This window comes from Cynocephalus volans, chromosome 12, assembly GCF_027409185.1.
Source record: "Cynocephalus volans isolate mCynVol1 chromosome 12, mCynVol1.pri, whole genome shotgun sequence".
Lineage (NCBI taxonomy): Eukaryota > Metazoa > Chordata > Mammalia > Dermoptera > Cynocephalidae > Cynocephalus > Cynocephalus volans.
The window spans coordinates 28854602-28879430 of record NC_084471.1 but is presented as its reverse complement, the minus strand read 5'-3'; the positions used below and the strand labels follow the sequence as shown (position 1 = coordinate 28879430).

Here is a 24829-nt window from a genome sequence, read left to right as displayed (position 1 = left end):
TATGTCTGTGGTCCAGCAACAGCAAAGGTGCTCAGCGGGGACTGTGCAAGATATGCCTGAGGATGGTGTGGGACCAGGGGGGACTGTGCAGGATGTGTCTGGGGACAGCGTGGGACAGCCTGGCATACAGGTTGGGCACAAGGCTGCAGACTGTTTAACTGAAGGCCACTTCGCTTATGAAAAGCTAATGCCAAAAAAGCTCCCTTTTTGGCAAATGTATAAAATGTTCGTACATTTATCCTTGTTACCAAGGCTAGTTGTCGTACTTTTTTTTTTTTTTTTGGTTTGCTAAAAAAGGCAATTAAATAGGAACGTAAACAAAGGTTAGATCTCTGCATCTACTAAGCATTCTTGGGTGTTAGCTCACTTATGAGCGTTAGTCTACCATATGTAAGCTTAACCATAAAATCACAAAGGACCACTGTGTGTACTTCACGTTGCTGCCGACTCTACGCCGTGTGTGTGTGGCATGCATACTTGTTGGGGAGAGGAGGCGGTTTCCTGAGTTTTGCTCCCAATCCCAAGTGCAGCAATATGTATTTTCTTGGGAGTTTCATGTGGATTGTTAGAAAACACTGCCTCCTGTCTCCTGTCGTACTGCCATAAACTGAAACTTTAATTCTTTGGAAAGTACAGTAGATTCCACAGAAAGCTAACTGTCGCTTTTGTGTCTTTTCCAAAGGAGACTGTGGGAGAACCGTTCTATTTGCTGGTGACAACTTTGAACCAGAAAATAAACAAGGGTCCCGTAGATGTAATCACTTGCAAAGCCCTGTACACCCTTAACGAAGACTGGCTGCTGTGGCAGGTTCCGGAATTCAGTACTGTGGTATGTTCGCGATAAAGCTCCCCATCCAGACTCAGAAATACTCAGAAATAAGTCTGGCAGGGAATTCAGGGAGTGGAGGTGGGGGTCACATAAAATGAAACTATGTCATTCCTACTGTGGGAGGCCTCATACATTTAGTTAATTAAAAACAGTCGTTGATAAAATATTAACACGTGTTCACATAATAGATTTTAATTACTTGGATTGGAGGAGAAAGTATTGTAATGACGCCTGGGGTACTCATCAATTTCCAAAGATTTTAATATCAGGATTGCTTATAGCTTTCAGCGTTGTCAAAGGAAATGCAAAGTACTCCCTATTCAGCACTTATAATTGCAATCAGAATTTCTCAAATGGCTCTGCTCTGGGAAGACAATGTGTGAAGATATATTTCAACCAAATTGAAGCTGTCTTATTTTAGAACGATAACACAAGACAAATTTCACTGCATTCCCCATGCAGCATGACGCCCTTACTTTATTTTCATGGATTAGTTACAAATGTTTGGTGTCATGCACTTAATGTACTGTGATCTCATAGATATTTTTAGAGGAACACTGTAAATCACTGCAGCAAGATGATTGCCTAGCTGCTAGAGGGTTTCGCCCATTTGAGAACTTCCTTTTAACCCATCCCCACTCCACCCACCCACCCACTCCTCTCCCTAAATGAAGAGAGACCAATTTAGGGCACATTCAGGAATTTAGAGAGGGAGCCAAGCAGGAAAGTATCTCCAGAATTACTTAAGAATTTTCTATGCTTTTCTGTTAATATAGACTTGAAGAAGAGATTGCTGTGTTTTGGTTTGATTGTTAGCTTTGTGGAGACTCGGCTTCTTCACAATCTCGTTAGTGGAAAAGGAGGAAAAGATTACAGTGGGGTTTGGGAGTCGCTCATTAAGGGAGCTGAGTCTCCTGGGCTTTGCACTGAAAGGCGAGTACTGTGGCGTCATCCTGGAAGAATTCATTCCCTAATTGGAGAAGGCACCACATCGCTGCGGACCGTGTTATGGTTATGTCTGTGGGTAGGAGAATAATCTGTAGATCAGCTGTTGAGAGTTTTCCATCTCTGCTGAATGTAGTTCACCCCTCCACTGAAGATGGCACCACGCTCAACTGTCATCCGTGAGGTGGGAAGCTGAGCTGAACGCACCCCAGAATTTCTAATTCAGTAGGTCTGGGGTATGGCCTGAGAATTTGCATTTCTAACAAGCTCCCCGATGCTGCTGCTGCTGCTGCTCGAGAAGTATTGGTATAGTGGTTAAGAGTGTGAACTTTGGAGCCAGGCAGGTCTGCTGCGGTTTTGCTGTGTGACACTGGGCATGTTTGTAAACCTCTCTGTGCCTCGGTCTCCTCATGTGTAAAATGGGGATGATGATCACGGTGTCTGCCCATTTCGTGGGGTGTTGTGAGATTAAAAGAGTCAATAAAATTTTACACAACATTCATGCACCAGGGGAAGCTTGTCTTCCAACCCAGGACCTGGGTCCTCACCGAGATGTTCATGCTTTTACTCAGAAACATTTTAGTCATCTCAAAGGTCCCCAAAGAGAAATATTGGCAAGTGATTATAGGTCAGGGAATCCAGCAGCAGTTCAGTTCCATGAAAACGTCACACCCAAAAATGAAGGACAAGAAAGGAAAAGATGGGATTGGGATTGGGGAAGAAATCAGATGCCTGAAGCAACTTTTGAGGTTTGAGTCCTTTTTAATGCTTTACATCTGAACACTTTTTCTCCCTTTCATTTTGAAACATTATTTATTTCACAGTCAATTAAGACCATGTGTTTCTGATTTGTTAACACTCAACTCATCTTCAAAATGTTACTTGATGTTGAAGAAATGCATGTCGACTGTTGAAATTTTTTTTCTTTATAGCCCCTGGGGAAGAGGCTAATGGAAAATTATGATTTCAGAAATCCATATAAATCTTCCTTTTCAAAATCGTATTTGCCGGTAGATAGAGTTGAGACTGAAAAGGAGGTGGGCCACTTGTTTCGAGGGGCCTTGCCTTTAAAAATGATTTTAATGCCTTTTATTGGACCTGTTTCAACCTCTCTTTCATGGTGGATGATTATACTAGAAGCTCTAGAGAAGGCACATGATCCAGTCTGTGCTTGTGTGACAAAATGTTAGCAGAAGGTCAATATAAAAAATTTAAGGTTTTTCATTTCCTTCCAAGCAAGTTTCCCCAGCCTGAACCATCATATTTCTAATTTTCTTTCTTCCTCCTTGCACTCCCCTCCCCCCACTCCAGGCATATACACACCGTGGTTTTAAATCTTGATTTTCTAAATTTCCCTGAGGTGGTTTATGTAATTGAAAACCAAGGAATGGTGAACAAATTTGATTGTGTGTGTGTGTGTGTGTGTGTGTGTGTGTGTGTGTGTGTGAATTCTTTCAAGGAAAGGAAAGTCAGAGAAAAGTCAAGAGCAGCCACAGGAACAGCCTAGTATGACAGAGCCTGGTACTGTGGCAGGGACAGGTTTGACAAAAGGCCCCCACACTCCTGTTCAGCTAAATGCTCAGAACCACAGCACCTCACATAACAACCTAGAAGTTAGGTTTCATACCTCTAAAATTAGTATGCACTCTCCCTGAGGTGTGGGGGTTTTCCAGAACGAAAAGGCATCCTGCCAATTTTTTGTACATGAAATCATTATACTAACAAACCAGCTCTGGGAAGTAATGCTTTATTCTTTGTATCTTGGGAGGAAAATTCCTCCATCTTTCCTCAAACCTAAGCAAAGCCCCGTAGAGCCACACTTGCTCTGGCACCATAAGAAACCATCCTTCCCTATCAAGGCATTCCAGGCTGGTGTTCAGTGAGGCAACAGGGTGGCCACCTGCCCTAACATTAGCAACAGGGGACTGCAGACTTCCTACACGATCCAGGAATTCAGATTGGGCAGCGAGGAGAGGAATAAGACCTTTGGCTCTGCTATTTTCCCCCTTTGCAAGATTTTGAACACATTCGATTTTGTTGATGGAGAATCTCAGGCCCTCACTCAGCTTGCACTGTGTCGAGAGCAGAGCAGATCTCCTGAAACTTTGGAGGAGCTAGTGCAGGCTTGAGGATTTCAGTTCTAGGAAAATGTATCACATGGGAGAAGGGACATTTGCTTCACGTTCAGGAGGAGATGAGAAAAACCAATAACTCGTAGTAAGTGTGCTGAATTAGCAAGAGAAGGTTGACTTGTAATCAAAGTTAATCATGAAATGGTTTTTTGAACTCTCAAACCCAGGAAATGAGCTTGCCAGTCTGCTGTATCTGAGAGATAGCATCTTGGCACCCTGGGAAACAGTGCTCCGACAAACATATTATTGCCCGCCTTCTCATATCTATAAGAAAGTCTTTAAGATTATTAGAAATTCTTAAAAACCACAGATACATGCCTGCAGAAATATTAATCCCTCCATGATGATTTATTGAAGTGCACACCAGTCTGGCTTTTTCCCCAGCGGTTACCATTTTGGGACAATCGTGTTTAATACAGGACTTTGTAAGTGACAGTGCCCTCGGTATCACTAGCAGGAGTCTCTCGTCTGTGTACTCCCTTTAATGGTACTCTCCCTACCACTCCCCAGCTCCTTCTGTTCCATTTAGTTTGTCCTTGCAGAAGATCCATTATTCCCGTAATTAAACAACCCACTGTCCCAATTGAGTCATTCTCTGTTACTTCAATTACATCCCATTGTTCATTAAATCCTGATGTTTGCACTTCAGCAATCTTGTTTTTAATACTCCTAGCATTTGTGGAGAATCAGTGAAGTTAATTAACAGTTCTTGAGCTTTTTTTTTCTTTTTCTCTCTACCATAGTACAAATCATTTCCATTATGACTTGCAGTAATACTGAAACCATTACTAGCTTCAGAGTTAGTGCTCTGAGCTTCCTGATCAGAGTGAAACCATTTTTTGTAATCATTTTGGGTAAATCATTCCCTCGTTGATGGCAAGACATGGAAAATGAAAAATTAACGTTAAACGGGTGCTTTCATGACTTTCCTATTCATACCCTTTCTTCTCATGCCTATAATCTTGAAAATAGAAAAAATTTAATTATCTAAATACAAAAGCATTTAATTTTCTTCTTTATGGCCCAAATGTGACTTTATTATTTCATCGTTAGGATCCTTATTTATATTTGTACTCCTTAGAGAGTTGTAACTTTTATCCAAATCCAAATCATGATACAGATAAAAAGCATTTTCTAGATTTGTCTTTTTGGCAATGTCAAAGTCAGCTTTTCATTTGACGCTACTGTTAGTTAGAGCAGGGATCAGCAGACAATTGCCTGTGGGCCAAATGTGGCCCCTCTACTGATTTTTGTAAAGTTTTATTGGAACACAGCAATGTCCATCATTTCCTTATTGCCTTGGGCTGCTTTCCTGCTACAATGGCGGAGTTGAGTAGTGACAGAGACCGTATGGGTCTCAAAGCCTTAAATATTTACTTCTGACCTTTTACAGAAAGTTTGCCAGCCCTTAATCAGGAGCTTGACATAATAGAGGAAAAGAACTAGAATGCTGCCTCCCACCAACCTGAAGTGTTGCCTTCTTTTCTGTCCTCTCAGGACACAGCAGTGGAAATGCCTTGACACTAGGCACGGATCTGAAACTCATGTGCTCTTAGCCAAAAAAATAAATAAAAACAGTGATAATGGTGAAATCAAACAGCTAAATTATAAATTATTGGGGGCTAAATCAAACAGTTTTTCTCACTTGATGCGAGGATGGACAAATGTTAACAAATGTTAGCAAGTATAGAAAAATGGGTGAGAGAAGTTTACATTTGAGGAAATTCTTCCCATGACGTTTTTTTCTTCAAAATGGAAAAAGGCTTCCTTACCCTCTCCTTTGCGCCCCATTATTCTGTTAGGGGAGCAAAACTTGATCCGGGAAGCTTTGGGCTATTGATCTTTGGTGGAGAAAGGAAAAGGGCATCAAGAGGGGAGGCTGGGCGGGCGAGCGCAGGGCTAGAGCAGGAGTCTAGTGGGAGGATGTCCCAGGGCCCCGGCTCCAGCGTGAAAAAAGATCCTAGATCAGAAGCTCTTCTGACACTTGCACTTCCAGCTCTGGGTTCATGCTGCTTCTCCTGAGCTTCTGGAACTGGGTTTCTTTTCTTTTTTCTTCTCTCTCTCACTATCTCTTTAATTCAGTTTGGTATACAAACCAGACTTTTCTCTTGACTTTCATTTGGCTCCGAAATGTAATTAGAAATATACATTTTATAGGTTTTATTTCATGGAAGCAATTATCACTCTGAGACCTCTTATGATAAAGTTGCTGGTTTGTAATAAATTCTTTTACAATTACTTTCTAAGTATTACAGAAAGGATGCAGCGACATCCCTGCCCTCATTAGCCGAGAATATGGTTGAGGAGTCAATGAGGTAGCCGATCAACCTCCTGCATGGGATAATGCCTGCTCCCTGCCTTTTGTTCATCCTCCCAGACCCTGCTTATGTGCTTGTTTTCTCTTCCTCCTCAATACCTGAAACTGCCAAATCGTGGGAAAGGGTGATGGGTGAACCCACTAGTGAAACAGGAAAGGGGTTGTATGTCCGTGTGCTGTGTGGCTAGTACAGAAGAGGTGGGCTTTGGAGTCTGACAGTCTTGGGTTTGAATCTGGGCTCAGCCACTTTACAAACCGGCTGTGGGACCTTGGGCAGGTCATTCAGTCTCTCTAAACTGTTTTGTTATCTGTCAGCAGGTGATGATAAAAAGCTACCCTTGTACATTTCTTTAGGGTACTTCAAAAAGTTCATGGAAACAGAATTAAAAGGTAATACAAATCTTTTTGAAGTACCCAAGTATGTAACATGTCTAGCCACCTTGCCTGGCACAGAGTGGGTGCTCATCCTTTATAATAATTTTTTCTTGTCTGAGCTATTTTTCTTGCCTGCTGGAGGGCCCACTATGCAGAAAGTGTCCCCTCACCATTCTTTTTGGTCGGCTATTTATTGATAATGAGTGATGCAGGAGAGTTGATGAGCTGAAGCCAGCATCATGGGAAGCATTTCTTATATTCCTGTGTGCATATGTTGTTATTTAAACTGTTACACATAACCTCATAACCTCTGTTTCTGGGCATTTACAACCAGTGACAGATAATATCCCACTGGGCAGATGTGAGCAGGAGATGACACTGATAAACCTGAACAACCACCCAAAAGAGGCTGGTTTGTGGCATGCTCCAGAGGACCAGGCCCTTCTATTCTGCTCCCTTCCCTGTGTGTTCTGGGCTGTGCAGTTTCCAAACAGCCTTGCTCTTCTAATAACCCTCCTTGGTAATAGGCACAGTTCCCAAATCCATTAGGATGCCAGTTGGCTGCACAAAACACAGACCCAAGATGCCTGTAGTTTATGCAGCGGAGAAGCTTATTTCTCTCCCACATGAAGTTCAGGGTTGGTGGGGCACCTCTCCCCTGGGTTGCCCCAGGGTTGGTGGGGCACCTCTCCCCTGGGACGTCATCACAGCCCCAGGCCCTTTTCTCTCGTGGTCCTCAGTGGGCTCATAGTCTAAGGTGTCTGCTCACCCCTAGCCTCCTTCCACATTCCAGCCAGGAGGATGTAAGCAGGCTGTAGAAAGGGGTCACCAGCTGGACAGAGGGTCACCAGCTGTTTTTTAAGGAAGTTTCCCAGAGGCTGCCACATAACACATCTGCTTAATGTCACTGGCCAGAACTTAGTCACATGGCCACACACAGCAGCAGCAGAGGCTGGGAAAGAACATCTTTATTCTGGGTGAACATGAGCTCTGTAGAAATGTCCATGGTGGTACCTGAGCCACAGGTGCTCCAGATTCAGTAGGTTCTGTGGGGTTCAATGCCAAGCAGGGTAAGGAGGTCGAGCTCCTCTCCCCAGTTGCCTGTGTCCACCCTGTCTCCTCTGATAGTATTGACTGACCACCGCAGAAGAGCGGACTTCCCTTGGGAAGTGTACCACCTTGACTGGCCTTTTGGCTTCCCAGTTAAGAGTGAGCTCTGTGATCATGAACAATTGTCTAAACCTTTCTGTGTCTCAGTTTCCTCATCTGTTAAATGAGGCTAAGAATAGTACCCACTTCATAGCACAGTTGTGAGGATTAAATGAATTAGCAAATTCATTCCTGGTACATGATAAGTGTTCAGTAAGTGCTGGCTATTATTATTAGAAACCTATTACAGCATTCCGTTCTTTACTATTTTATTTTTCTGTAATTAGTACGGGGCTTCTCTCTCAGATGGCAGGTGGTGGTTTTGGAAGAGCAAGCATGGTCTACAAGTCCTCCACCTTCCCTTCCACCCAAAGGAAATGGGATTCTTTCTCTAGACTTCCTGACCTGGTAGCATGAGGAAAAGATTGAAGCTTGCTCTCGTCAGTCTATCTAGTCTCCATGGTCCAGAGACCTCTGTCATGTACTGCAGCTCCATTCCAGACCCTATTCAAATGCCCCCTCCTCCATGCAGCCTTCCCAGATTTCTCTTCTTTGAAAACCCCCTTTCTAAGCTAGAGATGATATCTCTGTGAACCCCTAAAACACTCCATCTATACCTGCCATATTCTACCTGCTGTTAGAATTTGTTGTGTAGGTCCCACAGTCCTTCTCCTGGTCTGCTAGTACTTCCCAGGCCAGACTACTACTGCCAGGTTCTACTTTGCATCACCCACAGTGCCCTGCACGCAGGAGGTGAAAAGTTAATGTGTTGGTAAATGAATTTACCTACCTCAACATCAACAAAGTGAGCTCTGTCAGTTTGAGTGTATTTAGCTATAAGAAAAAATCGGACTAATGGGTGCCTGAGATAGTAAGAGCATGGAATTGCACCTCAGAGCAGAAAGTCTAGAGATAAGCAGCTCTAAGCCTGGTCCCTACACCCGCAGTGTCATGGCTTTGAGTCACCCTCTCTGTGCTCCTCTTGGTCCCGCCCTCCTAGTCACAAGGTGGCTGCCACAGCTCCAAGAACTTCTCTCCCCTTTTGTTAGGGTTGGAAATGTTTCCTTTTATGTGTTATTGGCCAGAGCTGGGTTACATGACTAGTCCCTGGGGAAGAAAGTGAAGGGAGTTGCCACCAATCACGCTTCCTAACCTAGGCTGGGCCCACTGCTGTCAATAACTGGCTTTTGTTAGTGAAGGAGGAGGGATAGCTGTCAGTTGGACAACCAACCATATCTGTCACCCCAGCATTGCTGACACTTTCACGCAAAGGAAACAGGGAGAGCCAGAGCAGTTCCTCTTAAAAGAAGGGCAGATTTCTGGGGAAGAGACCAGTGTACATTTTAGAGCACTTTAACCTTTTACTGGTATTGAAAATTAATTGCCATCCCATTGATTTGGACTATGCTTAATTTACAAAACATACTCATATTTTGAAAGGCAGGGTCCTCAAGTGTTTAAGAACATGGAGCTAGAGTGCCTGGTTCTATCATTTTCTTGCTGGGTGACTTTGTACAATTTATTTAACCTGTCTGTGCCTCAGTTTCTCATCTGTGAAATAGGAAGAGTGATAGAATCTACCTCATGGGGTTGTTTCTGAGATTAATTTATATACACTAATAGACACATCGTTTAAAACAATGACATATAAAGCATTCTTAATTTGCTGTTATTGCATGTCACTATTTAGTGATCCTATCACTCTTTTGAGACAGGAACAATGAGAATTTTAAGGTTCAGAAAAGCTAGATAACCTGCCCACACCCCCACTGCAGAGAATCGAGGGGTCTGATGCTGTGCCTGGTGCTCAGGCCCTCAGTCCCCATCCTCCCTACTCAGGGCTCCCTGTGAACACTTACTGAGGCTGGTAGTTAGGCCTGATGGGTGAATATTGTTTCATAGATGATGCTTTTGTGTCCCAAATGTATTGTGAATTATCTAAGAACAATGACAGTGTCTTAAGGTCTTTCCTACACCAATCCCCTAACACCAAGTAGGGCACAGAGAAGACTCTGGTTAAATGAGCTTTGATTGCAGGGCAGGACGGGGTGGTGCTGGAAAGATGTTGCTTCCACTGGGGGATCCTCCCTGATGCAGGACAGTGGCTGAAGGCAGACCCCACGTTGTCACACCCTCTGGGGTAGTACAGAGGCCCCATGTGTGCTTCTGAGCTGTGGGGAGAGTCGGGGGGTTGGGATGTTAAGAGCCAGGGCAGACACTGACAGACTCAACTACACTTACACTTTAGGAAACTGCTGTTTGAGCACTAAGTGTTAGCAGCATAAAAAATGAACACAAATCAATTTGTGTCTGAATTTACTCTCAGAATTCCCTGTGGACTCTGTAAAATGCCATTTTACCTCTTTTCCACCCATCTAGCTGTGGAGGCAGTGGCAGATTTACATTATTTTACATCCAGTTAAGATTTTTTTCTTTTGGTTATGTTTTTAAGAAGAACATTTATTGCCTATAAAGAGGTGTTTTTGTTAAAGACAATGGTGCCCTTTAGGTAGTAACAGAATGTTATTTCACAAATACCTATAAAACTATTAAACAAGCTGGGATCGCTGGAGCTCTGATTAAAAGGTGCTTTCCATTCGTCTTTATCTTGGGAAACTCCTGTGAAATAGCTTGACTGCAGTTACTCCCCACCACAAGGAGACTGACTCGTAGAGAAATATGGCGAGACCCAGGTAAGCCTGCCTAGACGGCAGGTGGTGGGACTGGCATTTACCCCTTCACTCTGCCCCCTTTGAGCTCCCATTTGTGGGGGGGTCCAGTGTAAGACTTTGTTTACAGCCTGGCCCAAGACAGGGTTCCTGGAGGTCAGGAGGGACCTGAGCTGCAGGTGGGGCCAGGGGGAGTGCGGGAGAGCCAGGGTGGTGGGAGAGGGACTCCGTAGCTGAGTGGTTCATGGCACCTTCTCTGTGGTTAAGCAAATCTGGTGTCTGCTCCTGGCTCTGCTACTTACCAGCTATGTCCCTGGAGCAACTCACTTAGCCCTTCTGTGCCTCAGTTTCCTCACTCTAAAATGGGGATGACAGTAATAACACTTTAGAGGATGTCGGGAGGATTAAAACTGTGTCTTGAAATGTGTTCGACAGAGTGTCTGGCCCCAAAGGCCCTAATAAATGTTGCTTAAAAAGGGAGGCAAGGGAGAGGACTGGGGGTATGAGGCTTTGCCACGTTGGATCTTTCTAGACCTTCCTCACCCAGCACTCCCTGACTTCTTTCCTGTCCATTTTTTTTTTGGTTTTTGTTTGTGAGCAGAAACATTTAAAGTCTTTCCTAGTGAGTGGGTCTCTGGCCTAGAACACAAACATTCTCTGATAGCAGGCAAGGGAATGACTCTGTCCTAGGAAGGAGACTCGCAAAGGCCACACTGAGATCACTGGTGATCCCCAGAGTTCAGATTCCACTAATCAGAGTTTTAATCATTTGGTAAGGACTGGACCAAAGTTTACTTTTGTGTAATTATAAATGGGATTGTAGGGACAAGATTTAAAGGCCTTTGTTTTAGTCCTCTTGAACTTTTATAACAAAATACCATACATAACCTGGATGGCTTATAAATAACAGGAATTCATTTCTCACAGTTCCGGAGGCTGGGAAGTCCGAGAACAAGGGACCAGCAGATTAAGTGACTGGTGAGGGCCCACTATCTCATAGCTGGCACCTTCTCACAGTGCCCTCACATGGTGAAAGAGGCAGGGCAGCTCTCTGGGGTCTCTTTTATAAGGGCACTTAATTCAGTTCATGAGGACCCTGCCCTCATTACCTAATCACCTCCCAAAAGGCCCCACCTCCAAGGCTACATGTTGGGGGTTGGGATTTCAACATTTGAATTTGGAGGGACACAAAAATTCAGACCATAGCAGCATTAAAGAAAAGACATGCCCCTAAGAACCTTCCCAGAGTTTCAGAAGCCCCACGTCCATGTCAGTGGTCCATAAGTCATTATCTCCCGAGCACTCATAGCAGGACACCATTCTACATGCTACGTGGTTAATTCAGTTCATCATCACAGGAACCACAGGAGGCAAATACTGTTATTATTCCCACTTTGCAGGCAAGAAATACAGAGAGGTTACCCAGCTGGTTAGTGATGGGCTGAGAGGTTACCCAGCTAGTTAATGGTGGGCTGAGAGGTTACCCAGCAGGTTAGCGGTGGGCTGGGATTAACCTCAGGAGTCTGCCCCATTCCCCTTGCTGGCAGCTTCCTCTTTATTCTGATAGAGATGCAGAGCATGGAGTGGAAGTCCTGTGCTCTAGGTGGGCTGAGTCTCTGTTTCCAAATGAAGGCATACCAATACTAACAGTAATAATAATTGTATCAAGTTAATAAGTTATTATTACCATTATTATTACCACGGAGCCCTTCCCAGCAGCCTGGCCCCGTGCTAGGGCTTTGAATACATTGTCTCATGTGATCACCATAACAAGGCTGGAAGACAGGTACTGTTATTATACACGTTTACACGTTTTAAAGTTGAGGTAATCCTAAGGGTCCCCCATTCTCCATATTTGTGTTTTTATTTGTTAACATTCCCATTACTTGATCTTTTTACATTCCCTCATTAAGCGGGCTCAAAAACATTTAAAAAAAATTGTGCATTTCACACCATACCCTAGTCTCTCTGACTGAGTGATTACCAAGGTGCCTTAGAATCTAAACTGTTATGCTATTTACAAAATACTCTTAGCTCTTCCCTGAATCAATTCCTCTGAGGGTCTGTCCTAGGTAAAACTTTGTTGTTTTAGATCTGTTTATTCTTCTTAGAAAAAGCAAAGCAGAAATTGCTTTTAAATTCATTTTGAAATATTCCCTAGTTCTGTGTTCTCACATAGCACAAAGGCCTTACTTCCCCCATTGTCTGATTCTGAGGTTTCGCTACACAGGGAGGATGTTAACTGACAAAACGTTAAGTAGTGGCACTGAAATGTAAATTAATGCAAGAATAATAGTACAGGGTGGGGATCCCAGTGTTTTAATGAGAGCTCCAGAAACTGGCTGACTGAAGATGTTGAAAGTGGAGGGGGAGATGAATGTTACAGTAATTAGTGCTGCATATTGAAAAGTGACCTCCTTGGCATGATCAATACAGGGACCTGGTAACCTTTCCTGTCACCTGAAAACTTCACTTCTGGTACTCTGTGGTCCTGTTAATAAAAAAGATAATCACACTCATCTACTGTGGAAACTATCCAATTCTTTTTTTTTCCCCTCCTTTGAGGATGAACTTAGAAATCACCATTTTTAGAATATTTATGTGTATGTATGTTTTACTCTCATATATTTATTCAATGCTTGCTCTACCATGAGAGTTTTAACTTTCTGTTTTCCTTTCCATTGTCCCTGAAAAGAATGGATTATGGAGAAAAGATTAAAGTAGTATAATGTGATATGGTGTTTGCTAATGTGCTGTCAGAGGTATTAGTAGGACTCGCCAACATTTGTGTCTTTTGTGAGTGCCTTTCAGATTGCAATTATCTAATAGACTTGGATACCTGCTTGCATTCTTGCAGGCATTAAACGTCGTCTTTGAAAAAATCCCAGAAAACGAGAGTGCAGATGTCTGTCGGAATATTTCAGTCAATGTTCTTGATTGTGATACCATAGGCCAAGCCAAAGAAAAGATTTTCCAAGCATTCTTAAGCAAAAATGGCTCCCCGTATGGACTTCAGCTCAATGAAATTGGTCTCGGTAAGTCGATGCAGGAGCTACTTTGTCCCAGTTCTCTGATGACTAACCCTTCCCACCGTTCCTCCCTTCCTTCCCCCAGCAGCTTCTGTTTGTATATATGGCCCAGTTGTTCCCAGAGGGCATGTCTAGGGACCTAGAGACAGCTTTGCTCTCTTGGGAGCATCATGATTCTTCCCAGGAAGCATAATCCTTCACAGATGATGGTTTTTTAAATATTATGTTTGTAAATCAGATTCATGAGATTGCTGACCCTGAGACCGGATGGAATCACCTTGCATCGAGAACTACAAAAAGGTGTAAACCCTGTGCCCTCTGCGTGTGTTGCATTTCACATTGGCATTTGATTTGTTTGTTGTGATACTGAGCGTGTCATTAGTGGGTGGCTCAGACTCTGGGTGTGAACTCCAGCATGCTAGAAAGGTCATCCTCCTCTCTGCTGATCACACCCTGCATTAAGTATATGCTCCATCCTCCCCCCACATGAAGCAGCATCTGCTGTGAATTCATTTTCGGGCTCTATTGGTACACTGAAAGGAGAGCATATGCGTGAGCAAGCGAACAGGGCTCCATTTCACTCACACGTTCATCCACATTTTAAAGTTGAGCTCCGTGTAGCCCTCCCAGGAGACTGTCGTGGGATTTTATAGCAGATAATGGGACAGGAAAGAAGAGTAAAATCGCAGAGTGACAGACACCATAACGAGGTTCATCTCCCCTCCATGTTTAGTTGTAGGTCTCGACTAAGCAGGCAATTAAAATCCTCCCACTTGGCCTCCAAGTCAAACCTCTTGCTGAAAGGCCATTGAGAAAAGCCTCCAGGCAGGGTCTGGGAAATTTGAGTGAGACCATGCAAAGGTGTAGCTACAAGTGACCTGGCTTCAAAGAAGGCAGGGCGGCTAAAGCGCCTCTCCGCCGCCTCTCTTCTGTTTCTTTCCATTGGATGGACTGCTGGGCGGCTTGAACACCACTTTAGCTCATTTGGGTCAGAGGGGCAGCCCCAGCCAGGAAACCAGGACCTGACCCTGGACCATCAACTTCCTTGCCCTGAGTATATATATACCTCACAAACATGTGGCTCTGGCCACGAAGGACGTGGGCACACCCAGCCCAACAGCCTCAGTCCTGCCACCAATGAGTCTGCAGTAGCATCCTCACGCTTTTTCCGGTTTGTGCCAGTCAGGTGTCCCTCGCATCCTAAAGTGGGAAGGCAGGGAGAACAAGCAGTTGGCATCACGCTGTAGCCTAGTGGTCAGTGGGACACAGCCTGTTAGCCGTGTCAGGCTTCTGCGTGCCTGCTGATCTCCCAAACTACCTCCAAGGCAGGCCTCAGGAAACCAGAGGCAGAGGCTTTGAAACCAGCCATAAATTATGTTGAAATCCAACACCAGAAGCAGCTGTACTCAGAGCTCTTACAGCAGAGGCTTACAAACTCACATGCCCAAATGGGCAGAAAGTATATAAATAAGGGGTGTTGTACCTAGGAAAATAGGAAATGGTGGGGCCTGACTTAATTGGGAAAAGACCCACCGTCTAAGAGGGGCAGTGCCATTTAGCTTCAGCCAATGGTTGCCATGCGGGCTGCAGGGTCTGTGTTACCAGATCATTCCATTTTTTCAAAAGAGAAATCAGAAATCCAAAGTTTTATGTGCGATCTTCTGATCTTTAAGTGTTGGTGCTGAGTTGACATTAAAATAATAAGTCATAAAACATTGTGCTGGTTTAAAAAAACACACATTTGTGGACCACCTTCTGACCCTAGAGCACAGGTTGGCAGCCTCTAGGCCAGAGGTTGCTGGTACACTAGCACACCGGTGCCTCTCCCGCAGGAACCTACAGAAGACGCTTCACAGTGCACCTCTGTTTGTGAATGCATGCACACACGCGTGTGAGCATACAGATTTGCTTCCTGAATTTTCTGAAGACCTTAGTCCCTCGGAGGATGCTTCACTTTCAAGCTTAGCCTCAGAGTAAAAGCTTCAGGAAAAAGCTGCCTTAAACGTCAGAGCCCTAAACACAAAACAAAAACAAAACGAAATTCAGTCTGCCAGTCTGGCTGAAATATCTCCACATCTTCACATGAAGATTTACCACTTTATTCAAGTTTTATAAATTTATAAGTAATATTTGTGAGAGGAACAGAGTGGCATTTGAAATTTCTCATTGTCATTTTAAAAGAGGAAAAAATGTCCACCCCCCCCTTTTTTTTCAGAGCTTCAAGTGGGCACACGACAAAAAGAACTTCTGGATATTGACAGTTCCTCTGTGATTCTTGAAGATGGAATAACCAAGCTAAATACCATTGGCCACTATGAGGTAAGAACAAGACTTGGCCCCAACATCTCCTTCCTCATCCCCAATCCTGGTTGGATTAGATGATCTCCAGAAACACGTAAATTCTTTTTTAAAATCTAGGACTTCCACCGATTTCCTGGAATAATTTGCAGATTGCTTGTTTCTGGGGCTGAGGTTTTCTTTAGTTGCTTGTTTAGAAGAGCCATGAATTACTGTGTCTCGTGGTATACTCCTCGCGCGTCCCCTCTGCAAAGGCTTCTCTTTTCATGTCTCCTGACCACTCTCAGTCCTGAAGTTTAGGCCAGAAGCTTCACCTTGACGAGCTTCTCTGGGCTGGTGAAGTACGTTCCTCAGCAAAGCCACAGGAGAATTATCATTCAGCTCCCGGTGGGTGCCAAGTTCTTTGATGCTGCACAAAGCCTGCAAAAGTCCTAAGTCTCACCTTGCTCCTCTGCTCCTGTGTTCACAATAGACCTCAGAACCTTTTGTGTAGGGTCCTTGTTTCTGAAGAAGTTCTGAATTTCCTGTTTGCAATATTTGGCAATGCCTTCTTTGGCCTCTCGACCCCCATGCTGGGAGACGGTGGGGGTCGGTGAGGGGCACCCGTGACTTCTCAGAGATCTGAGTGCTGGAGAAGCCCGCACATAACGAGAGAGGAGGCAGGGAAGGTTCCCGAACACAGTGGACACTGGGACTCATTCTGCAGCCCTGGGGAGGGATGGCGGAGGAAGGGGAGACAAGGACTGAGGCCACACCTTGCTGTGTGATTGTGCTGCAGCTTGGCGCATCCAGGAAGGCTCCCTGGAGAAGCTAGGACTGAGCTGAGACCCAAACAATGAGGAGAACCTAGCCAGGCTGGGACAGGGCGCCAGCAGGGAAGGAGAACATGCGTGTTCTTCAACAGAACGACTTTTAGACTGGCCAAGACTTGAGAGGAGCAGGCTGCAGTGAGGGCCATAACAGCCGTGCGCAGGGAGCACGTGCTCTGTGCCAGGCGCTGTCCCCAGCATTCCCCTTCACTCGGGCTCTTCCTATCCTACAGCAGTCCTATGGGGTAGGCACTATTATAGTGCCTGCTTTGTAGATGGGTACGCTGAGGCTCAGGGAGTTTACTAAGAGCCAGTCAGTGGCGGGGCCAGATTTGGATCCAGATAGTTGACTATAGGGTCTGTATCCTCTCAGAGCCTTTGCTCGTGAGAAGTGAGGGGAGGGAGAAGTAGGGGAGGGAGGGGAGAAGTGTGGGGAGGGAGGCAAGAAGGGGGCTGATCATGCAGGGCCCGGTCAGCTTTTTCCTGAGGGTGAATTTTATCCATGAACAGTGGGAAGCCATTGGAGGGCCTTAAGCAGGGGAGATTTGTTTTCAGGAAATGATTGTGGCTGTGCATGGGGCCTGGGTAGAAGGGGTACAAACCTGGAGAGAGGGACCCATTAGAAGCTGCTGAGGAATTTCAGGTGGGGAGCGACGCTGCCCAGAAATAACGCAGTGGTTCTGGACATGGAGACAGCAAATGGATTCGGGGGTGCTCAGGAAGCGGATGCTACAAGCTGTGCAGTGGGAGAGATGGTGGGGCGAGGGAGGGGTCAGTGTGGCACCCGGCAATGGCTGAGAAGATGCCTAGATGTAGGTGCTTGTCCAGAGCTGGAGAGGACAGGAGGAGGAGCACCTTCACAGGACACTGGGAGAGGAGGCGTCTCCTGTCTTTCATGGCTATAAAATCCCAGGGAGACAGGCCCATACCAGGAAGGACTTTGGACTCTGCCAGGTCCTCCCCTTACCCAGGAAGAAGCTGAGGCTTTTCCTCAAGCAGAGTTTTCTGGACAACAGCCAAGAACAGAGAATACCTCATTTTTGGGCTCTTCAGCTGAGTGGGTCTCAGACCCAGTCTGGCTGACACCTGAGTGGGTGCTGTCCCCCACAGCCTTGCTGGAGGGGACCCAGCAGAGAAAGCCACAGATAGCAACTCGCTCTCATGCTAACTCTCCTACAGCTCAGACTTCCCGACCTTGGAATCATCTTGCCAAGAGCAGTCGTTCCTAGCTTTTGGAGTTTGTAAAAATCCCAGAGAGCTTTCTAAAAGCATCTATTCCTGGGCTCAGGAATACAGGGCATTCGTGGGCCACACTTGGAGAAACACTGCTCCCGAGGGAATGTAATGGATGGAAGAGGTGAGAGTCAGAGGTGCTGCCAAGCTGAGTGGACGTGCTTAGAGGAAGGCTTATCACAGCATCACTTGAAGTTCAGGTTCAGATACCTGCAGGCCATCTCCTTCTCTCCTTAGGTCTGGACAACAAACTTGTCTCAGCAAGTTGTCAGCATCCTTCAGCAACCACGTGGCATGGGGTGGGCCCCAAAGGAAGGGGGCATGGCCACTCACTGCCATTAACAGGGAAAGGTAGGACAAGTCACTCCAGAGGGGGAAAGGGAGAACCTCCATAGCTGTCTGCTTGGCAAGGGAAAGGCCTGTCAGAAGAGATAGAACATCACTCTCCACTGGAGACATCGGCCGTGCTAGACATCTATCTGCTTAGGGATGATAATGAAATTAATCCGGCCTGTAGTCACTTCCCGTCCAAATGATTTATTGGCCTCATACCCCGGCATTGCTGCATGGTGGTAATAAACGACAAGACTAGGACACGAGGGCTTAACGGATTCTCCTTATGTTTAAAAAGCTAAGCCTTAAGGCACATAAATGCAGGGAGCTTGAAGGGAACTGGGAAGGTCATTGGGCCAGTGCTGTCTATGCCTGGACCATTTCAAAAGCCCTGTTTTTTGAAGACTGCTCAGAGAAAAGCATCCTCCACCACCCTCAGCCGCCTAAATCTATACTTGATTTAGTAGCGCCTCCACAGATTCAAAATTTGGAGTAATTTGACAGGGCTGGGCTGAAGTTTGCTTTTTCCCTTTCATTAAAGAAAAATTTTCTCCTCAAGCACTTGCATTTCCCTCCAAAGAGACAAGATGCTAATTATCCCTCTTATTCATTTACTAAAGCGCCTTAGTTTGAGTCACTGTATGTACTTGAAAGCAAGAAACTATATTTCATTTAAAGACAGGGTCTAATTCGGAATTTTCAGTGATTCAGACTCACCTCCCTCCAATTAGTCCAAATTAGTTAGGTTTTAAAGTTAATCTTTAGTGATGGCCAGTTCCTCCTACTACCTAAACAAAGTCCCTGCTGCTGGCGTGTGAGCCCATTTAGGAAAAATTGAGTGTGGCTGGTCTCCTCTGAATGATTTACTCTCTGTATATTTGAAGATCAGGTTTCTAGAGGGGATCTGAGGGCATAGCAAAACTACAGCATCTCATGGACCAGATGCAACCCCCAGAACCCCAGATTGCTGGCAATGCCCTGTCACCTACTGGATGGCATTCTTGCCAACTCCCAGTGTCATGGCAATCGCTTTCTGTAAGATGACACTGTTCACATGCATTCACTCGATTAACGTTCACAACCCTGCGAGGCAGGTGCCGTTATTACTCCCATTTTCCATCAGAAGAACACAGAGGAGGACAAATTCTGCTCCAGTCTCATTCTGTCCTGTGCAGACAATGGGTTAAACGAACCAATGTCTTTACCAACACATTAAGCCAGAGAAGTCTTTCTCCCCTAAATCAAACCCTTCCCAGTGCTTGCTTAGCATTTACTACGAAGGAGATGGAGATTGTGTTCTGGAGCCGATTAACCAAATGTGCATGTGTCTGGGGGGTGGGGGCAAGCTTGCTCATGGGACTATGGCAGGATGTTTTCTCTGGGGTCCAGGCTTTTTTCCTCTCACCTGTGACCTTTCCCTGGACTATGTTATCACACCCACACCTTTGTGTGAAATGCCCTCAAGTGTGCAGGACAGGCACACTGGGCAGGAAATTTGCTCTGCAGACTGCAACTCTCATTTTGAGCTATGAGGTTCTGAGAGGCAGAAAAGACGTTTAACCACTATGTTGTTGAAGAATGTTCCTCATAACAGATGTGTGCTAATGCAGAAGTGGTCACTGCTAACACCAAATTTGTCACCAAAAGATATTTAAAGCTCGTAGGAATGTCCCAAAGGGTCTGTTAGTTAAGGTCAGCAGCCCTTCTGGTCAGGTGTGTCATCTGTGATACTAAAACAAAGGGATTAGACTGTCTGTAAAGGTTCCTTGCAGCATGACCATCTTTACTTACTCATTTAGTTGACAAATATAGGTAGAGCTTCTTGTGTACCACACACTGTTCTGAGGGCTTTCACCAACTGCAACTCCTTTGGTCCTCTTTGCTGCCCCGTGAGGCGGACACTATCTTTATTCTCACTCTGAGGCCCAGGCTGGCTAAGAAACTCGGCCAAGGTCACAAGCTCCTCATGCTGACTCCCCAAGGCTGGAAGCAGATGAAAAAGGAATCTCTGTAGAGACCGTGGCTCTACTCAGAGCCAGGATTTCAGCCCATGCTCCTAACCTCCGAAGCAGCCTGGCTGGAGAGTTGGGCCCGATTTACAAGAAATCCTTGAAGTTACGTTCTCTGATGTTGCATCCAAAAGGGTGACTTCTCTTAAAATCTGTGAGTTTATCAAAACGCTTCCCTATTTCTAATCCTACTTTAACATCCTTTATGGCCAGCAGTCCTTGAAGAAGATGACACTTACCTTCCTTAGAAGGGAGGCCTCTCTCAGGCACACCACCAACCCAACCAGAGCAGCTGGAGCACTTAGGTTCCCCATTTCACACACACTCTTCGAGGCCTCGCTCCCACAGGAGGAAGGACGACCTCGGGGTTATCTCTAATAGTCCTCAGAGGGAGTTTGCTAGTGGCCCCAGAGTTAATTTCTTCGTAAGCAAGAAGCAGAAGCCCTATGGGCATTTTCTCTAGTTTCAAGAATCCTTTAAGCCCCTTCCTTGAGTGTCAGGAACCTCGGGTGTGATTTGATGTGCCTGTTGAGAATATTGTGACAGCCCCTTCCAAATGCTCTGGTGAGCCCTGAGTCCCCTTCGCTGAAGGACTGAGCAAGGTTATCCCTCTGGCCCTGAGAAGAAAGATTCCTTTTTCATCCATTTCCAGCCTTGGGCGTCAGTGAGAAGAGCTGAGGGGAGGACAGTATTGACAGTGGGCAAGCAATAAAATACTGTTTTAGCAGAAAAGGCAGTTTCAGGAATGAGAGATACCAGTAAGGGTTTCCATGCGGTGATTTGTGTTGATTATTGTGTTTTCATATTTTTTCTTTATATAAGGAAAAAAGTATCACAATATTCAGACCATACTCATAATATTCTATCAAATTTGTTGCTAAAATTCCAGCATTTCTCTTAGGCTCAATAATATGATATTGCAATAGTTGACCATTTTTACCTACAAAAATGGCAACTTCATAAGGTTAAATATAAATCCAACCTTATGTTTCTAGAAAATCTATTTTTATGGAATTATCTCCAAATTATGCCGTAAAAATGGTATCTTACCATAAAGAAATCTCACCTGAACTTGCAAATGGTTTGGAGGATGTGTAGCTCCTGTTTATTTTAGGTGACTTTAAGTTGTGGACATGGGTCTGTTTCTCCCTGTGTGGTCACAGCTCATAATTCTGATGACGGAAAAGTCCACAGACATCTCTGCCACATTCCAACATGGGCTGGCCACCACTGGAGGGGTATCGCCTTGTTGTCACATTGCATCCCGGAACACTGCGAGACTGGAAGGAATTTAATTTGAAGTTGCTCTGTGTACCAGTTCTGCTCTGGGCTGGAGAAGCATTCCTGCCACAGATCCATCTAGTGACATTAATCTTTCTTTGATTTAATTTGCTTTTCATCCCTAAAGTAGGGGCCCAGAGGACACTCCCTGCCTCACAGGAGTGCGGGACGATTAATGAGTCACTCCTAGGAAAGCATTTGGAGCTCCTCAGATGGAACAAACAGCATTATATTTTTAACACTGTGGATTCCACGGCACTTTTCAAAAAGGCATTTCTGTCCTTCACTCAGCAGCAGCTGACTTGTGGGAAGTAGAAAACAGAAACCTTTTCTCCCCACAAACATCTGTAAATAAACTATTTTTCTGTCTTTATAACATTGTTAAATTGTCACATGGGGGGGAAATGTTCCAGCCCTCGAGCAGCTGTGAAAAGTTAGAAATACGCTCACATACATACATGCTCTCACACACACACACAACTCATCCACTAATAAAATGCTTTTACACTTGCTCTCAGGAGATAATTTCAGAGTAAAATTTCCTCGGTACGAGCTGCGTCAATGCTGTCTTAATGCCTGAGCACAGTGCCAACAGTGAGTCCTTGCCAGCTCTTGCAAAGACATTTGAACTTTTGGCAGCACGCCCTATCGGAAGGCCCATCCATGGTGTTTGTGATTATAGAGAAGGGTGCTCGCTTTTGGCAAAACAAAGCATCTGACAGTAGCGAAGTATTGGCTCAACACTCAACGGGATCCATTTGGGATTCATTCTTTGACAATTACCCAGAATGAATCACCAGCTTCCTTTTATAAAAAGATATTTATTGGCTTAGAAACAGAGCATATCCAGCTCTTCATGGGGAGGAATTTTGTAACTACTTTCAAACACTCTCATAAACTCAGCATCTGAGTATTGCTAAGGGGGTGCCTGCACAGAGCGTCTACTTTAATTGCATCAAAAATGGAGGAGAATTGAAAAATCAGCCAGAAAACAATGAATAGCTCAAGGGAGAAAGGAGAGGATGTTTGGTAATAACAGCAAACTCCTAGAGTTCAATAAGAGTTAAGAATCCTTGCTGGAGACACTTTGCAGAGGCCTGCTGGCCACAGCCAGCCCCTGCACAGACCCTACTTCCCCTGACAAGATGTCATGAACACCAGTTGGAGGAGCCCTCTGACCTAAACTTAGCGGCTGGCTGGACACAGCTGGCTGGACAGCTGTGTTGGGGGGCCTTGCTCTGTCTTCCTCCCTCTGTGGGTGCAACTTGAAGGAGATTAGGTTTTAATTCTTCGGCGCTTGCTAGGCAGGCTTGTACTTTCTGATAACCAACATGCAGCAGGTCAGAAGAGAAATTCTAGGTTTCTACATTTTTCCAGACTGGAGAAGGCCAGGTCCAAATTAACATTAGAATTCAGAACAGATTTTGTGCTTTACAGTGGAGGGAAAAATCACTTAGCTGATAATGTTCAGAAATGACAGGGTTTGTCCTCCAGCCACAATCCCAGAGTGAAGGTGGGGATTGTGTGTGCCTGGCCTGCCTTCTCTTCACCACCTCTAATCTGGTGGACCAGCCCCTCCCAGAGAATACTTTATTCCTCCCAAGGAGCCAGGCCTGCCCTCTGTGTCTTAGCATCCCTCTCCCTCTGCCTGAGGGACACTGCACCTGGTTATTCCCCAGGGCCATCAAGGTGTGGGAGAGGGGCACTACAGGGCCTTTGGCATGGGCTCCAGGCCCCAAAAGGCCTAGGTGAGAACTCTTGACTTTAACTCCACAAGAGGCTGTACATAGGCATTTTGTTAGTGTGCTAGTGTTCATTTGTCAAATGTATACATTTAAAATCTGTGTTGACTTTTTAACAGCTCTATTGAGATATAATTCATATACCATAAAGCTCACCTGTTTAAAGTATACAATTCAATGGTTTTAGGTACATTTACAGAGTTGCACAACCATCATCACAATCTAATTTTAGAACCTTTTCATCATCCCTGAAAGAAATCTTGTACTCACTAGCAGTCACTCCATATTTCCCCCACCCCTACTTTAGGCAACTAGTAATCTACATAGTTTATATAAATTTGCCTATTCTGGACATTTCACATAAATGGGATTGTATAATATGTAATTTTTTATGACGAGATTCTTCCACTTAGCATAAAGTTTTTGAAGTTCACCCATGCTGCAGCATATATCAATAATTCTTCCCTTTACAGTGTAGCAATTTTTTGTAGTATAGTCATACAATGGACTAATACACAGTAGTAAAAAAGGATGAACTGCTGGTAATTGCAACAATGAGGATAAACATCACAGACTTTATTTGACCCCAAGAAGCTAGACGCAAGAGTACGCACTGTATGATTCCATTCATATGACATTCAAAAACAGGCAAAACTACACCAGAAGTGAGAAAGGGAGAAGGGGAGGGGAGGCTAGTGAGAAATTGATAAAGGGCCACAAAGAATGATTACATTGTGTAATGACAAATGTAGTAATAACAACAATAACAACAAAAGAATACTAAGGGCAGAAAGGTACAAAACAAAAAAGGTATTTTAAAAAAAACAGGCAAAACTTATAATGGTGATAAAAGTCAGAAAAGTGATTACCTCAGGATGAAGGTGGGTGGTTATTGACTGGGAAGGGATAATGGGGGCACTTCTCAGGACCTTGAAATATTTTATATCTTGATCGAGGTGGTCGTTACATAGGTATATACTTAATGTGAACATTGAGCTGTGTACATAATATTAGTAAAAACTAAGCACTCTCCCGTATGTTATACTTAGATTTTAAAGCTTTTATTAAAAAGTATTTGCAATTTTTATGATTTTACCAGTTTTTAAAAAATATTATATATACACAGTGAAGAGTATAAATTGTAAGTGTACTGCTGGATGAATCATCACCAAGTGAGCAATTACTACCCAGGTCAAGAAATAGAAGCCTGGCTGTTCCTAATCACTGCCCCCACTCTCTTTTTCAGATACCTAACATGATTGTTTTGACTGGGTTTTTTTTTTTTTAGCTTTATGTAAATGGGATCATACATAAAGCTCTGTGTGCTTTCTTTTGTGTCAGGCTTCTTTTGCTCACATCATGATGGTTAAGTTTCACCCCTGTGGTATGTAGCAATAGTTTGCTCATTTTCATTGTTTTATAATATTCTGTTGTATGGATATACCCCAAATTACTTATTCATTTGAATGTTGATGGGTATTTGGGTTGTTTCCATATTGGGTTAATTACAAATAGTTTGCCATCAGTACTTATTTTTGTTGGGTATAGGCCTAGATGTGAAATTGCTCTAAGGTAGATAACCAGCTTTATATACCACAGTTTTTGAAAACCAGCATTTCTTCATTTCTTGACATAGTAGTGTCTTCGTTTGGACTTCTGTAATAGAGTACCATCAACTG

At 44.4% G+C, this 24829-nt stretch overlaps 1 protein-coding gene across 1 annotated transcript in view; it reads left to right on the top strand.

Moving 5' to 3' along the window:
* The window catches only part of PLXNC1 (plexin C1), a 141354-nt gene that overhangs the window by 105361 nt on the left and 11164 nt on the right, over nucleotides 1–24829 (top strand). Inside the window, exons 21-23 of the mRNA XM_063076002.1 lie at nucleotides 683–829; nucleotides 13274–13451; nucleotides 15661–15764. Of these exons, the coding sequence (XP_062932072.1) occupies nucleotides 683–829; nucleotides 13274–13451; nucleotides 15661–15764 (429 nt within the window). The remainder of the gene's footprint in view (nucleotides 1–682; nucleotides 830–13273; nucleotides 13452–15660; nucleotides 15765–24829) is intronic.